The sequence below is a fragment of the Lissotriton helveticus genome, chromosome 4_1 (assembly GCF_964261635.1).
Source record: "Lissotriton helveticus chromosome 4_1, aLisHel1.1, whole genome shotgun sequence".
NCBI lineage: Eukaryota > Metazoa > Chordata > Amphibia > Caudata > Salamandridae > Lissotriton > Lissotriton helveticus.
In genome coordinates, this window is record NC_136063.1 from 1,251,589,701 (window position 1) to 1,251,605,841 (window position 16,141).

The 16,141-nt window shown below is 41.5% G+C and overlaps 1 protein-coding gene across 1 annotated transcript in view; it reads right to left on the reverse strand.

Moving 5' to 3' along the window:
* KDSR (3-ketodihydrosphingosine reductase) overlaps window positions 1–16,141 on the reverse strand; it is a 332,881-nt gene that overhangs the window by 64,607 nt on the left and 252,133 nt on the right. Inside the window, exon 8 of the mRNA XM_078687801.1 lies at window positions 8,798–8,881. Within this exon, the coding sequence (XP_078543927.1) occupies window positions 8,798–8,881 (84 nt within the window). The remainder of the gene's footprint in view (window positions 1–8,797; window positions 8,882–16,141) is intronic.

The following is a 16,141-nucleotide window of genomic DNA, read 5'->3' on the forward strand; positions in this document are numbered from 1 at the left end:
TTTTCCAAATGAGGATGATGTCATCTATGAAGCGTTTCCAGATCCGGATGTTCCATGCCCAAGGATTACCAGCATCGAAGATGTGCTTCTGCTCAAAAGCCGAGACATACAACCCCACTAACCTAGATGCAAAGGCACTCACCATTGATGTACCATGGATTAGTAAGCGTGCGCCTTGTGCTTTTACCATTATTGACCTTACAACTATCTCTCCTCACAGAGTGTGACTACAGGGGGTCCCTCTCTACTCCAGTGCCATTTCTAGCGCTCATCTCAGTAAACTCTGTAAGGTGTGCCGAGTGGAGGGAGATGTATGATCCTAAGCACATTTAAGGATACGCCTAAGATTATGTGTACGGTTATGGCATGTTTTGCCACCACAAACATTTCTATACAGATGTGTTCACTACAGAACTTAGACATAGGCACATTATATTTGTACATTTGACATTCCCAATGAGTGTTGAGAATTAATGGAATAGGGCAATTGGCTGCCCAAGAAAGAGGGTGTATAATTTATATTTTACAGAATGCCAGTGTCGCACCAAAATGGTTTTTATAAGGTTATCACTGAGAGCACAATTTCTTCACTTGTATTATTTAGGTTGTTTGTCTGCTTACTACTGTACAGACTGGTTTCACTGTTTTTATTCTCTCCACTTATAGATGCCATAGATAAGTATACAGTACTGCACCATACTAACAGGTGGAACACTTAGTACAGTGGTAACACCAGGGGAAATTAGGTATAGGAATCCCTCGTGTCCTGATGAATGCTGGTAGAGAGACGAAATCTGGCAGAAACATGTTGACCTCTATGTAGAACGCAGGGGTGGAGCGTGCATAACTCACTCACGCCACCACCATCCGGGGGTGTTTTGTTTACCATTTTTTTAATCCTGACAAGGGAATCCAGGAATAAAATTGTTAGAACGCTATCCCTTAGTCAGTTTTAACACTCATCATCTGCACCCATATAGGATCCTTTTCTTTTCCTTTCTTATTTGTGTGTATTGTCTACCCCTCTCTATTGCTCCACTTCTACCGTTGGTCTGTGCTGAGGCATTTTGCAGCAGCTCTATGATGAAGCATGCCACTACTTGTTGTGGGTGAGGGCAGTTATTACAAAGTGAAGCTGCTCCTGGCTAAACTTTATATAACAATTGCGACTTGTATTCACCTTACTTTCTTTTGTGCATTTATAATGTCTTGGAGGCGGGCAAAGTAATGTGCTTTTCCTTCTCTCCCTTATCGTGTGTACAGTACCCGAATAGCCAAGCACAACTTCCTAAAAGTTTTACAAATGCAGGTTGGAATTTTGCATACAAAGCAGTGATTTACAATGTACTTTTTATTTTACTTTTATTTTGATTTTCAAACAGTAAACGATCAAAACATTACAACAGTGATTTCGTTACACTCACCAATTCCGTGGAAAATACACTGCAAGGTAGCTGTGTCCCATGCACTCACCCAAACGCATCAATGTCAAAAACAATACTCAAGCCAGATTATTTGAAGTTGTTAGCAAATAAGTCATGTAAGGGCCCCAAAAGTCTTTGGATCTTGAGGCCCATGGGAGCTTCTCTTCATAAGTACCTAGTTGGACTTTACAACATGACATATCTTTAAGCCACTTGGGAGGCTGAGGATCCCGTCTCCCCCACCACCCGTGAATAGACAATTTAAGTTTGGCAAGTAACAGTGCCACTGAAGCAAGTTTCTATTGGCTGGCCGGAGAGACTTAAGGCTCAGTAGACAGGCCTGAGGGGCGCAATCGACACGCTCCATCACCATGTCAGAACAGGTTTGTGTGACCTGCATCCAATAATGGGATATGGGGCCGCAGAACAAGACCAACAAATCTGCAGCGGGGTCACCGCAGCGGCTGCATGTCGCATCCACCTGCAACCAATATCTTTTTAATTGAAGGGAGGGGGGGGGGGGTAATACACGTGCTGTAGGTATTTGAAGTAGATAACCCTCAAATTACAATTTAAGGGTAGTTTACTCATCTGGGCACACAAGAATTCCAAAATCAGCAGTGTCAGCTGGTTTTCTAAAATAGAATTCCATTTATGTAATGCAATGTTCATCGTCTTAACCTACTCATGCTTCAAGGCATTGTATAACTTCGTGATGAGTTGCTTGCGGTCAGCACAGCTGAGAAGGAGGAGGATTTGCAAGGACCACAGAGCTGCCGGTTGTTGTAGAAAGAAGGGTTAAAGAGCCGTCATAGCCATCCGCAGTCTGTTATATTTGAACCTATGAAGGCGGGAGTGGGTGTGAGTGGCCAGAAAGTCACTAAGTGCAATAAATGTCCCCACTGGGAATGCATCGCCCATAGTCTTCAGACTTGCCTCATTTGCTATAGAAAGCGCTCTTCGCTCTTGAGTGACAGACAAAGCCGGATGGTGCAATAGCAGCATTCCTGGGGTGTATAGTGGGGTCTTACACGCTCGCGTAGTAAGTGCCAGCAAGACTCTTGTTGTGCTATGGATTGTATTTATCTCTGTGGATGCGGTAGCAGTTCATGTAGGGGGTAAGGGTATAGGTTAGGTGGCATCACTTTCGATCGCTGTATGTTGTATCGTTGGGGTTGATACCAGTAACGTGCAAAGTGCACTTGTGCACACAGATAATATAGATAAAGGTCAGATGCACCAAAACCCCTGTGTGTATGGGCGCACAAGCGTTTGCCAGAAAATCCTAGGTTGCTTCTCAGCCAAGCGTTACTATACAAGATTTAAGACCTTTGAAGAACGCCTGAGTCTGAGGGATTACGATATTGCTGAATAAATATAAGAACCTGGGAAATACAACCATCTTCACAATGGTCAATCTGCCAGCCAGGCACAGAGGAAGACATGTCTACCAAGTCAACTGGTCCTCTAGTTTCAAGATGGCAGAGCCATAGTTTTGTTGGATAACTAGCTCAGGGTCCCTGTGCACTCACACCCCCAGGTATTTCATAGAATCTGCACACCGTTCTAGTGGATACTCCATAACATTGGGGTTCGTGTTTGGGGTTAAGGGAAAGATGATCAATTTAGACCAATTCATACTCACTCCGCAGTACCATTCGTATTTTATGTACTCATTGATCGCTGGGCCAAATTAGTATCTGGGTGCCTATATTAGCATATCATCCGCAGATAAAGGTAGGACTAAAGGGCATTGGCGGAAGCACAAGGCAGCAGCAGGTCTTTGTCTGATTACACTGGCCAATGGCTCCAGTGCCAGAGCAAATGAAATTGGTGATAATGGACAGACCTGCTGTGTCCCTCTATAGATGAGTAGTGCTCGCGACGTAAAGCCATTAACACGGACGCAGGCCACTGGATCCGTATACAATCATAAGGATCCATCGCAAAAAAGCCTGCGGCATACCCATCCTGGACAGAACCGTGAATATGTAAGGCCATTCTATAGAATCAAACACCTTAGAGGCATCAAGAATATCGAATCCGCCCAAACTGAGGGGTCCAATTGATGAAGACTGCGAAAAGTGTACGCAGGTTGTAGATCAGAAAGGGATAATGCCAGACTGATCTGGCAGTACTAGCAAGGGAAGTAGAGGTTGTAGTTGAGCCGCAAGGATTTTCACAAGAATTTTAACATGTATTTAATAATGATCATGGGCGATAATGAGTCACACTCTCAGGCGCCTCGTCAGGCTTCAAAAGTGTTATAATTAAAGCTTCCCCTAATGTGGGTGGCAGCGTGTGTTTGTCATAGGCTTCCTGATACATGTCTCTAACGGTGGGGCACTAAAAGTTTGGAGTACGTCTTGTGAAATTCACTAGGTAGCCCATCGCTCAGAGGCCTATCATTCGGGAGAGTGCGTACTGAATCTTATATCTCCTCTTCAGATATTGCTTGGACAAGGAATTCTCTCTGCCCAGGTGAGATCCAAGCATGCGCAACATTGTTTAGATACATTGACATCGTTGAGACACATTGCTGTTTCGTGCTCTGTTGTCGACGAGTGCGCACTGTACAGTTTAACGAGAACTCCACAAAGTTGGGTATAGTAGACGGGGTATCATGATACATATTACCATCAGGAGCAGTACTGGTCACAACGTGAGTGCAGGCCCAGGGCTCCTTGATCTTAGCTGCTAGGCTACGTCCAGGGCGATCTCCCTCCCCGTATGGTCTTGCCACACAACTTCTGGACATATGCCAAACCACCTCTCGGTCTGCCTGGGAATCTTTCTCCACTCCAATTCACCTGGTGAGGGAACCTACTTGGCTATTGCATTCACCTTCGTCAGCGACCCATATTAATGGTTAAGTTATAATACCAATTTGAGCAGAACCAGGACTTTCCACCAAAAACAGAATTACCAGTTTTGCATTAAAACTTCATGCAATGTTATCTTGGATGACTCCTGAGATACTTCTACTAAGTTTAACTTGGTGGAATTTGCCCCAGCAAAAATGTTGACTTATATTTAAAAAATATTAAAAATAAATACATTTAAAAAAAAGAGGCAACTCACATCATCTTTTGTTATTCCAGGGTGCTTACAAGGCACTACTAGGGCATTCCCACTGAAATACCACAACCTGGAATTATGGATACCCATCCTATCAAATATAGAGAGTACAATATCACTGCACCCGTAATGTCATCCCACTTGTAATGTGGGTTTGAGAAGCGTTCACTGCTCACATATTCTATAATTATTTGAAAATGTGAGTCCTACTGTTTAAACACCTACTAGGTACTCTAGCTATCTGCCATTTTGCCGAGTGGGGCTCACACAACGTAGGAAGCGGATACAACTTGACCGCAATTTCCTGGTCACGTCCCGCTACATATAAAGTGCATTTGCAGACTGTCTCCGGTCACAAAACTGCCTTCTGCCCTGTAAAGAACACTACAATTTTAATCCTCTGTGATGGAAGTCATCTATTCTTAGTGCGTTCCCGATCTTGTTAAATATTTTGTCCACCCTAAGCGTGGAAGGGTATACTCAGATGTGAGTCCCTTGCTCATTGCACCATCAGGATTCAAGCAAGCCGGGCTGACGACGGCTGAAATGCCAGAAACCGGTCCCCGGAAGCTTGTTTCCTTCCCAGTGTAAGAATTGGCTTGGTAGTTTGGTTTGCCCTGTTCCCATCATGCACTGGGACAGGAACAGACTAATTTGCATATAGCCAGGTTCTGAACTGGGATGGTGCAGTGAGCTAAAAAACGGTGTTGGATCTAGCCCTGATCTCTTGACTGGGTGAGAGTATTCTGCTTAATTCAGAAACTCTGTCCATCACCACCCCTTGTTGTTAAATATTTTGTCCACCCTAAGCGTGGAAGGGTATACTCAGATGCGAGTCCCTTGCTCATTGCACCATCAGGATTCAAGCAAGCCGGGCTGACGACGGCTGAAATGCCAGAAACCGGTCCCCTGAAGCTTGTTTCCTTCCCAGTGTAAGAATTGGCTTGGTAGTTTAGTTTGCCCTGTTCCCATCATGCACTGGGACAGGAACAGACTAATTTGCATATAGCCAGGTTCTGAACTGGGATGGTGCAGTGAGCTAAAAAACGGTGTTGGATCTAGCCCTGATCTCTTGACTGGGTGAGAGTATTCTGCTTAATTCAGAAACTCTGTCCATCACCACCCCTTGTTGTTAAATATTCCCGATCTTCCAGACAGGTTCTTGAGAACCTGGCTGTACTCCCACAGAAACAACTTTATTTTCTGAGCATCATCAAAAATCAATTTATTGAGTGCTGATAACACCAGACCAATATTGTTCATGTTGGATAAGGCCATTATTTATGCTCCTTAGTCTCATTGTGGATGGACAGTTCTTCACCCCGTCTCACTGTAACTTATGTCATTGGTCCAGTTTGAATTGTGAACGCTGAATGGTATATGAAAGGGTATAGAAGCCTGGGTATCAGGCTATGTACCTTTACTTCACAGCCTGCCTCATCCATATCAAAGTATAATGAACTTTGGCTCCACCTGTCAGCCGCCAGGCCTCTTGCACCTTTTCGATGTCTCACCACTCGCAAGGAACTACTAGTCCCAGAATGCACTGTGAGGGCTATCGCCTTGTATGCTTTCCCATGCTGCACTAGGATCAGTCAGCTGATCTGTACAAGCATATAGGCTGACAGATCCTAGGATCAGGTGCTTGGCTTTCCTTCCTGGATTGGACCACGCCCCTTTGGTTCCTGCCTGTTCGAGTTCACATCGTGTTTCCCTGGACCTTCTGCTACACCTGGATTCTCTACTCTAGGATCTCCCCAAAAGAAGTAATACCTGCTCGTTTGCCCTTTGTATTTCGGCACATTTAATCGGCACACTGATTTTTCCCAGAGATAACTCATTTGTTATTTGAAGCGTGAGGTCGCGCTAGTTCTGATCTGTGTGGTCTTTCTTTTTTTTTCCTGCCTCGGACGCGAGGCGTGTGCACGGTAATTACGGAGCGAGTAGCGTCATTAATCCTGCCACCTGTGTTTGTGCCGGTCACACTAGGCTTTTTAAGAGAAGTACGTGTGGCAAGATCTTCTTTTAGGACCCGGGCATTTTTGTCTTCTGTTTAAGTAAAACGCGTTGCAACGCATTTAAAGAATGAATGCACCTCAGTTGGACTCGCTCAATTAAGAGTGAAATCTCGCGCTGTACTCCTTGTTTCTTTATTCAACCTGCCTCCCGCCTCAAAGCAATTAATACATTGACGGCCGCTCATTTGTTCAAAGACTTTTTCCAATTACTCTCACTGCCCTCATTGTTTATAGCGGCTTTCTTCTCTGGACACTGTTATCCGGGACATTTTAATTTGGAAAACCAAGAAAGGAACACTGCCTATTTTATTTTGTTCCACTCTGAACCTCTGGAGAGACATATTTAAATTTCTTATAAGTGCATGTATGTATGGGCAAAGCATACAATGTGATTCATTGGTCTTGAGATACTAGTGTTGAGGCTTTCTTATCTTTTTAATTTTCTTATTTTTGTCTCCTTGTCCCTCTGCAGGATTAGCTGACTTTCAGTTCCTCTCAGCAGCGAGACGTCCAGGTGCTCCTTTCCTGTCTCTCCACTCCTTGGGGGTACCAGTACATCTCAGAGTGTCTTTTGGCCTGAGGTGGCAATACCCTATAGGAGTGAAGAGACATTATCTTTGCTCCCGTGGATTTTGGTTCTACTGGTCTGGGATCTAGAAGCCCCGACACCACCTCATTTTAAGGTGTAGGAGATATCACAGAGTAACTTCAAAGCCCCTCTGCTTTAAAGAGTTTAAAACTGGAGACTTCTGCAGAATATCTTGGAACCTTGTCTGGTCAGCAGCTTATTTTCAACCACTTTCTCTCTCTCGCTCAATCACTCTTCCCACAACGTAATTAACTGCCTCAAACAGCATTCTCAACATTGCCAATATAAGTCCAGGGAGCACCTTGATACCGTGGAACAGTTCCTGAATCTTTAATTAATTATTGGTAAATATGTAGTAGCTAGATAATGCCCACTGTACCTGGCCTTTATAGACCTGCCTAGTGCTTTTGACTGTGTTAACAACTCTAAGCTTTGACCCATTTTAATTGGCAACGGTAAGGATCCAGTCCTGGTGAATTTTCATCAGAGTTCAACTGCCAGAGTGGGATTTGGCCTGAACAGTGAATGAACAAAGTCTTTCGGTTTAGACAGAGGAGTTCGACTAGGATGCATTCAGGTCCCTATATTATTAAAAAAATATATTAACGCTTTGATTGGCATCTGCCTGTAGACAGGATGCACTGCTCATAATTTGCAAGTACCAACATTACGCCAATAGCACGGTACTGTTGGCTCGCACGCCAAAGAACCTATTGCATCTAAACATTGGTTCCTGAATTTTATGAGGGAGTTTGATATTGATATCAATTATTCTAAATCCCACATCAATGCTTGTGGATTAAGAAGGCAAAGATTGAGCCCAGTCCATATTAACTCTAAAAAGGGTATCTTTGATTCCAGTTTTCCATACTTGGGGGTTGGTTTTAATTCTTCAAGCCACTGGCACTCCAATCTGAACCCAGATATAGGACATTGCCGTAGTCCAGCCTAGATGTAACAAGGGCCTGGACTACTGTTCTCCGAGTAGAGAGGGGTAGCAGCCAAAGAATTTTCTTTAACCATTTGATAATGGTGAAACAAATTGAAGCCACCTTCATGCCTTGTTGTTTCATCGATAACTGGTCGTCGATGATGAAGCCTAGGTTATGCACCTGATTAGCAGGCTGGGGTAAGGCACCCATTTCTGAGGGCCAGGGCTGGGGACCCCAGATATCTTGTTGCTTCCCTAGGATCAGAACTTCAGTTTTTTCTCCATTGAGTTTGAGTAGATTATTTTGCATCCAAGACACAATTTTCTTAAATCAGACTGGAGAGTCGATGATTCAAATACCTTCGCTGAAAAGAGGGAGAAGATTATCTGTGTATTATCAGCGTAGGAAAATAGGGAGAGCCCCGCCTCTTCGGCAACATCTGCCAGTGGGCGAATGTAAACATTAAACAACGGAGGGCTCAATACAGACTTTGTACACATATACATTTAATGCCTTAATCTGGACCCAATGAAAGAGTTTGTAGTCAAAATAAACATCCAGATTTCAATCCAATGTTCAATAATAAGATTAACATAGATTGGTATAGTGAAAAGATATTTCTGGATTAGAAATAAGATCACAGCCGAGATACAAGATGTAGTTCAGTTACAATTTTAACTTATGTTGTTAGAGAAAAATATCTTCAGGGACCCCACACTCCAATTCAAACCATTTAACGTATTGTAAAGTACTTACTATGGCATCTTTAACTATAATTCTGGCAACTTGTTCTGCTTGGCAAAGACTTGATGTTTCTGAGATGAGCCTGGTCTCCAAAGGCTTTTTCACAAATAAAAACAAATATGAATATATTACATCACAAATGCAATTTCCGAGCATTTAAAATAAAAGCCACATAAACATCAAAGAAAATGACAACCAGGAAAATACTGTAGACTATAACAGTGGGCTATCTTTTAAAAAGGTGAGTGGGATAGAGACGTTACAAAACAATTACAACATTTACTTCAAACGTATGCACGATTTAAAGAGCGCTCAGGATGAACTCTGGCCAGTTCTCGTATGCACGATTTAAAGAGCGCTCAGGATGAACTCTGGCCAGTTCTGTCAAACTTTGGGGTCAGTGGGGTAGGAGAACCACTGAAGTTTATAGAGTGCTTTCTGAGGATGACTATTCTTTCAAAGATGCAAGACAATGAACTTAGAAGAAAAATGATTTCCAAGTCAGAAAATCAAAATAGAAAAATACAGATATTTATTAAACCTAACACACAGAGAAATAATAAAAGTGGGAAGCAACAAGGAAAGGAACATTTTTCAAAGCTCAGACATTTTCCTAGTGACTGTAAAAATAACTAACAAATTATGTCACATTATTTTGTGAAAAGTATACTGTACCAAATAGGAAGACACTATCTAAAAAACAAGCCTTTAGTTGGATACCTTTCGCATCTGATTGACAATTAAACTTTAAATGAAAATCAAATTTCTTTTTACAGAATACATATGTATTTAGCAAACACTGCCTTATTTCATTCAGCATACATTTAACTGACCATACCAGATTTAAAATACCTTCAAATAAATCATTCCTGACTGCTAGAAAATTAATTTTTTCAGTTTTTCCTTCTGATTTCATGAAGTTCTGCATCCTCAATGCAGTTGGTATTTTGGACATCTGGAAAATGAGGAGCTGCTAATCAGTTACCAGCCACATTCGCTATCTTCTTAAGGTGGTAAACATTTAGGCCCTGCATTAGGCCTTGTAGCACTTGCAAAACGACAGAAAGGATCTCCGTCACATTTTCAACTGAGTATCCCATTTAGCCAACTCTAAATAAGGCATCTGGACTTTTAAATTATCACATTTGACAATTTGTAAGCAAATTCTGTCCATAAATTTTGAAAAGGTGGTTAAATGTCAAATTAAAAATATGAACTTGCAGTCACTCAGAGAGGGCATGGGAAGCAAAAAAAGAGCTGAACCCATTTTGACCTTTAAAGTGGGGATACATAGGTGTTTCTCTTTACGTATCTGAGTATTATATATGTTTTGGTGTGTGGTGTGTCTGTGCTTTTATTACCATCCTATGGATCATATCTTGGTGTGTGTCACAAAAGTGTGCTCTGATATTTGTCACAGCTAGGACCATACGATATTGTGTAAAACATCTAGCCTTTTCTCCTATCATAAACAATGACCTCACCACTAGGTCTGACGTAAGATTGTGCTATTATCAATGCTACTGTAATCAAGCATCACATTTTTTTCTATGCAATAAGAACTATATCACATAAAATATTACAATTGCATGTGTTTTTACCATTTGCATTGAGGAACAGATTATATGGCGTGTTATGGGATTGTATACTTTGATACAGTACTTTGAGGGCCACATCGGGGTGTTTGTTAGTAATATGAACTAGTTCCTATTAATCACTGAGAATAATTTCATACTGTGTGTTACAGGTATGTGCATACTTTAATCACTATCACTAGGACAATATCACAGTGTGTGTTACAGGTGCATGCTTGTTATACCAGTATGCCTAGGTGTGGTCTTCCCCCAAGCCTTTGCCTTCACCCCTGCTATTTTTCTGAATTAGTTTTTTTTGGCCTCAGGACCAGTAACCAGTGCTAAAGTGCTTGCTCTCATTCCCTAAATTATGGTAAAATTGGCTTACACACCCACTTAGCACATTTAAGTTACTTGTAAATCCCTATTAAAGTGATACTGCATGTACCCAGAGCCAGTAAATATAATACTACTAGTGGGCTTGCAGCACTTATTGTGACATACACTTAAAAAACCTTTTTGAACAAGTCCCTGGTCTGCCATTGCAGCCCATGTGTGCAGTTGTAAGCTACCAGTTAAACCTGTCAAAATAAATCTTTTACCAGACCTAAACCTTTCTAGTACATACAAGTACCTCTGAGGTAGGCCCCAAGAAGTGTACAGACTATTTAAAAATTTGGACATGTACTGCTCAATTTTACACGTCCTGGTAGTCACCATTGCAAAGCCCGACTCCCCCATAAAACAAGATTGGGTACCTTATTACATTTATTAAGTAATCACTTTTGATTGGGAACAGGTAGGAAAGTCATGTTTGGTATCAGAGGAATATGAAAACCCTCTTGCATGGAAAATTCAAATTTTAAGTCTAAATTTAAAAATGCCACTTTTAGAAAGTTTACATTTTCTTTTTCAAACTATTTGGTGCCGCGAGCTTGTATCCTGGGTCACATGACTAGGTGTAGTTGGAAGTTTGCCTTTGTGCATTTTTCCCACAGGGTCTGGGTGAGGGCACGGTGAGCTCACATACAACAGGCTTCACATTAGCCTACTGTGTTCCCAGAGAGACGAAGACCAGGGCATGGAGGCAAGAAATCCTAGATACATCTGTAGGAGAGGAGGGGGGGGGGGGTGACTCCAAATTCCTCTACTTCACAGGTGGCTATAGGTATAAAAATGGGCCCCTCAGACCCACTTTTCAGTACTCTCCTAGACCTGTAGATACTGCAGAATAAGGACACCCTGCTGCTGGAGGCCTGTCCCACTTGTTGAGAAGGAAGATCGGACCTGCACCCTTCATCTCACGCAGAAGAAACTCCAAGGGTCTGATGACTGACCTGCTGTTCTGAACTACAGTGAGACAACACACTCCAGAGGCCTCTCTGCAACTGCCCAGCTAATCTGCTTCACTGGACCTGCCTGAGTCCTGTTGGCCTGAGTTCCTGATCCCCAGGAGGTGCCTCCCAGGCCTTGGATTCTCGTGTGGCATCAGCTGAGCTCCTCAGTGATCAAACCCATTTTTGCCAATATCATGCCACCAGCGATGTCCACCAACTCTTCGCAACACAATCAACAGCTAGTAACGACCGGCAAAGTGAGATCTGCACTTAGCTCTAAGGCATCAGCAGACTGCGGTGACTGTCAATGCGAATTTTCAACAACCAACGCACACGACACCCAACATGATGTTACGCTACATCAACTACTGTCCACGACACAGGGCCTGCCGTTTATGCTACAACCACAACCATCCGCAACAGTCTCCCAGCGCCTATGAGCCGCCTCTAGGTGGAATGGAACTCTTTGTGCTAGACTTTAAAAAGGGAACTTTTTTAGCGAGACTAAACTGGTCCCTGCTTTTGCCCTCACCAAATCGCGGTAGGCCTGAACTTGTGACTTTCACCAGTTCTCCCACAACCAGGTATCCCAGAGTGACGCTTTGTTCTTTTAGGCACAATAATTACCGTAAATCTTCAAAGCTGCATATCTCCGGCTCTCTACACAGTGGATTTTGTCATTTTGGTGTCAATAATTTACAACATTTTACTTAGTGCAGCATAAATATTTGACACAATTCCACTAAGATGAGCCTAATAGCTTTTACGCAAGCTACCAGAACCAGAGGGTAAACTAAGGTTAATTTGGTGACTTTTGTGGTTCACCCTTACAGGCTGCTTCAAAAGGGATCACACTCCCCTTAACCAGCAACACACTTTCTCACACTGCTGGTTTATCTTTTTATTTGTTCACTACAAAAACTTTGTGATGAGTTGCCATACCATCATAAGGCTGCCTTAAATTACTTGATTGTGGCAGAACTGTTTCCCGTTCTAAGCACACTCCTGAGAACGATTGTTCCCCTTAGGTGCCAACAAGTATGAATTGTTTGTGATAGTTTAGTCCTTCAAATTGATTAGATCACATTTCATATCACACCATGTATTGAAAAAAAGCATCATGCTGTGTGCTACTGTGTTGTGCTGGTCACAGTACATGATAAAAAGACACATCATGGCCTTTACTTTATGCATGTGAGCCTTCATTCATCACATTAACGACCACCTCATGGTTCATGTTACAGTTTTGTGTTGTGGTGTTTAACCTGTAACAGCTTTTAACACAACTTATTAGATGTATCAAGTACATGAACATTTATCCTGGACAAAGATACCTACTTCATATTGTACGTCTGAAATCTTTACTCTTATGTTTTACATGCCTATATTAAATTGTGCCTTTATGAGAATGGGGATTGAATAGATCACACTGAGGACCATATTACATTGTGTGCGACAGCTCTGTGTTCCTTTGTCGGTCTTAAGAAGGAAAAGCTTGTGGTGTCCGATACAGAGGTTGGTGTTTTTATCCATCCCAATGAGGACTGCATCAAGGTGTGTATTAAAATGGGGATTGTTTTATCCTATACAACAAAGGCCACATTTTTGGGCATATTAGACGTGTATGCTTTTCTACTACAGAGTGAGTTCATGTTGTGTTAAACAATGCTCATGATAATTTTGGCATCATTAGCATTTTGTAGTGGCGATTCCACGTATTAATTTAAAGGTAAGTACCTACAGGCCATGCTTTGTTTTACAAATGTTTATGCTCTTATGTAACAGAAAGAGTACTGCATCGTAATGTATCTTGAAAATGTCTGCACTTATCCATCACAATCGGATCTCAATAAAGTCTTGTTGACAAGGCAAGCACTTTTCTCCATTACAAGAACGCCCAAGTGCTAATACGCTCAAAGTGCATTTGTACAAATGAAAAAAGGTTTACTGACATGTACAGTTTTGAGTAAATATTTTTTGAATGGGTAGATAGTGAGGCTTGCAGGGCTTTGTTGCCCAGCAAAGTATAATTGTACCTACAAATGTGTGAGCTGGTAAGAATTCACAAACACTTACTAGGCTCATTTCCACCCAGAGAACAATGCGATATTCACTACTGTCAAGAGCAGGAGTAAACTGGTTTCCAGGTTCGGAATAGGGAGGAATCAGTTCATATTGTAGATGGCATAGAAAAAGGGATTACTCCAAAAGCAAAACACATTTTTCGCAAGCAGAAAGGAAAAACTTTACTCTTTTTACTGGCTTCTGAATGTTTCCAAATAATGTAAACATCCATACTTGTTAAAGGAAAGATGATTGTTGAATAGAAATTAGGTGCATCACTTGCAGTACTGCTACTGCAGCAGCACACCAGGGGTCCTATAGGGTACTCTGAATTAAAAACCAAGCATCCTCGTGTAGTTCAAACACACATATGGGAATAAATTTAGCGTTTAGTGCTGTGTATCGTATTCAAAATGAGGGGGTCTAAAGGTGCTCGTATTGCTGATGGGTTTCCTAATACCCACAACAATTACCATACTTCTGAGAGTTAAAGGTGTTTTGGTATGTTATATATGTGTGCTATTATTGAACTTTTAACCGTGTCATGGTGTGCCTAACTAAAGAGTCCTTTTATCCATCACAAGGACTGTATCAAGTTGCACACACCAGGTTTTTTCCATCACAGCAACTACCACACCACTGGATCTGTTAGAAAGTTGTGCTATCACCTGTACTATTGTTAATATTTTAACTTCTTTCAATCAAAATACAGATATAACAATGTATGTTACAATTGCATTAGGGTTTGCAATTGTAAAGAGGCCCAGATGAAATGGCAGGTTACAAGATTGAGTGCTTTGAAAAATTACATTGCGGACCACATCGGGGGGTTGTCTGCGGTTTGTTAGTAATATGATCGAGTGAGGAAAGTTTCCTAATGTGTATTACAAGAATGTGCATGCTTTAAACATCACCAGCAGGACAACATTATGGAGTTCATTGCAAGTGCACACATGTTTATGTTGTCGTTTGTTGTTAATTGCAGAAACTAAGTGATGTGCTGGCATAGCATCATGAGGTTGCCTTAAGTTGCTTAATAGAGACAGAACTGGCCCCCATTGTGAGTGCACTCCTGTGAGAGATTGTTCACATTTTGTACCAAAAAATTGATCAACTGTTTGTCAATTTGAACTTGTCAAACTGATGATGTCATAGTGCATGCTATAAATTTGTATGCGAATACACCTCACTCCTGGAAAAAAAACTAACATGTGTACTACCGCCTTGCGTGTTGTTATCCATCAAAATGATGACCATATCACAGCATGTACTTCATGTAACTGAGCTTTTATCCATTGTGATAAGGACATCATGGTCTAGGTTACAGTTTTGCGTTTTGCTTATTTAATACACAACAGATACTACCACAATCTTCTATGTGTTTCATGCATATGAACATATATTCTGAACACCGACAGAGACTTCATATTGTTTTTCACAAGTTTGTGCTCTTTTATGCTTTTCAAAGTCCACTATAGAGATGTGGCATTTCTTGGTATGTGCCCTTCATAGTGAGGGACATATTACATTGTGTGTGAAAGGTTTATAAGGCTTTATCCATCACATGAAGGAAAAGATTATGCTGTATATTACTCCGGTAGGAATTTTATTGATCACAATGAAAGATGTTCAAGATGTGTGTCACATTTGTGTGTTTTTATCCAACACAATGAGGACCCCATTTTGGTGCATGTTAGACATGTGTGCTTCTTCCATCACAATCACATCACGTTGCATTGAAAAAGTTAATGTTAATTTAGCCATTATTAAGAGTACCGTATTAATGTGATTTAGTGGCGTTATTATTCCTTTAATAGTAAGCACCTCTCAGAATAGGCTGTGTATTTCAAATGTATATGCTCTTATGTAACTCCAAGAGAACATTGTATTTTACCTTGGAAATGTTGTGTTCCTATTAAATCACAATGATGGCTCTATAATGGACTGGTCCATTGGACAAGCATTTATCTCCATGACAAGAAAGCCCAAGTGCTTATGTGCACAAAGTACATGTGCACACCTGGAAAAAGACTAACATACAGATATCTATGTGAATAAATATTTGTGTGAGTGGATAGAGAAATTTCAAGGGCTTGGTTGCCTTGCAAAGTATATGTGTGCCTGAAATCTTGTGAGCTTGTAACTGTCCACAAACACTTTCTCGGACCATTCCTACCAGGGGAACAATCTGAGATTCACTTCTAACAAGAACTGGAGTCATTTTTTCCCTGAGTGGGAATAGGAAGGAATCAGCCTAGGTATCTGAGGTGACATAGTTGAAGGTATTACTCAACAGGGAAAAATGTTTTTCAAATGTTACTACTTCTACTTGCTTCAGAATATTTCCAAAAATTTAAGCATGTAGACTTGCAAAGGAAAAA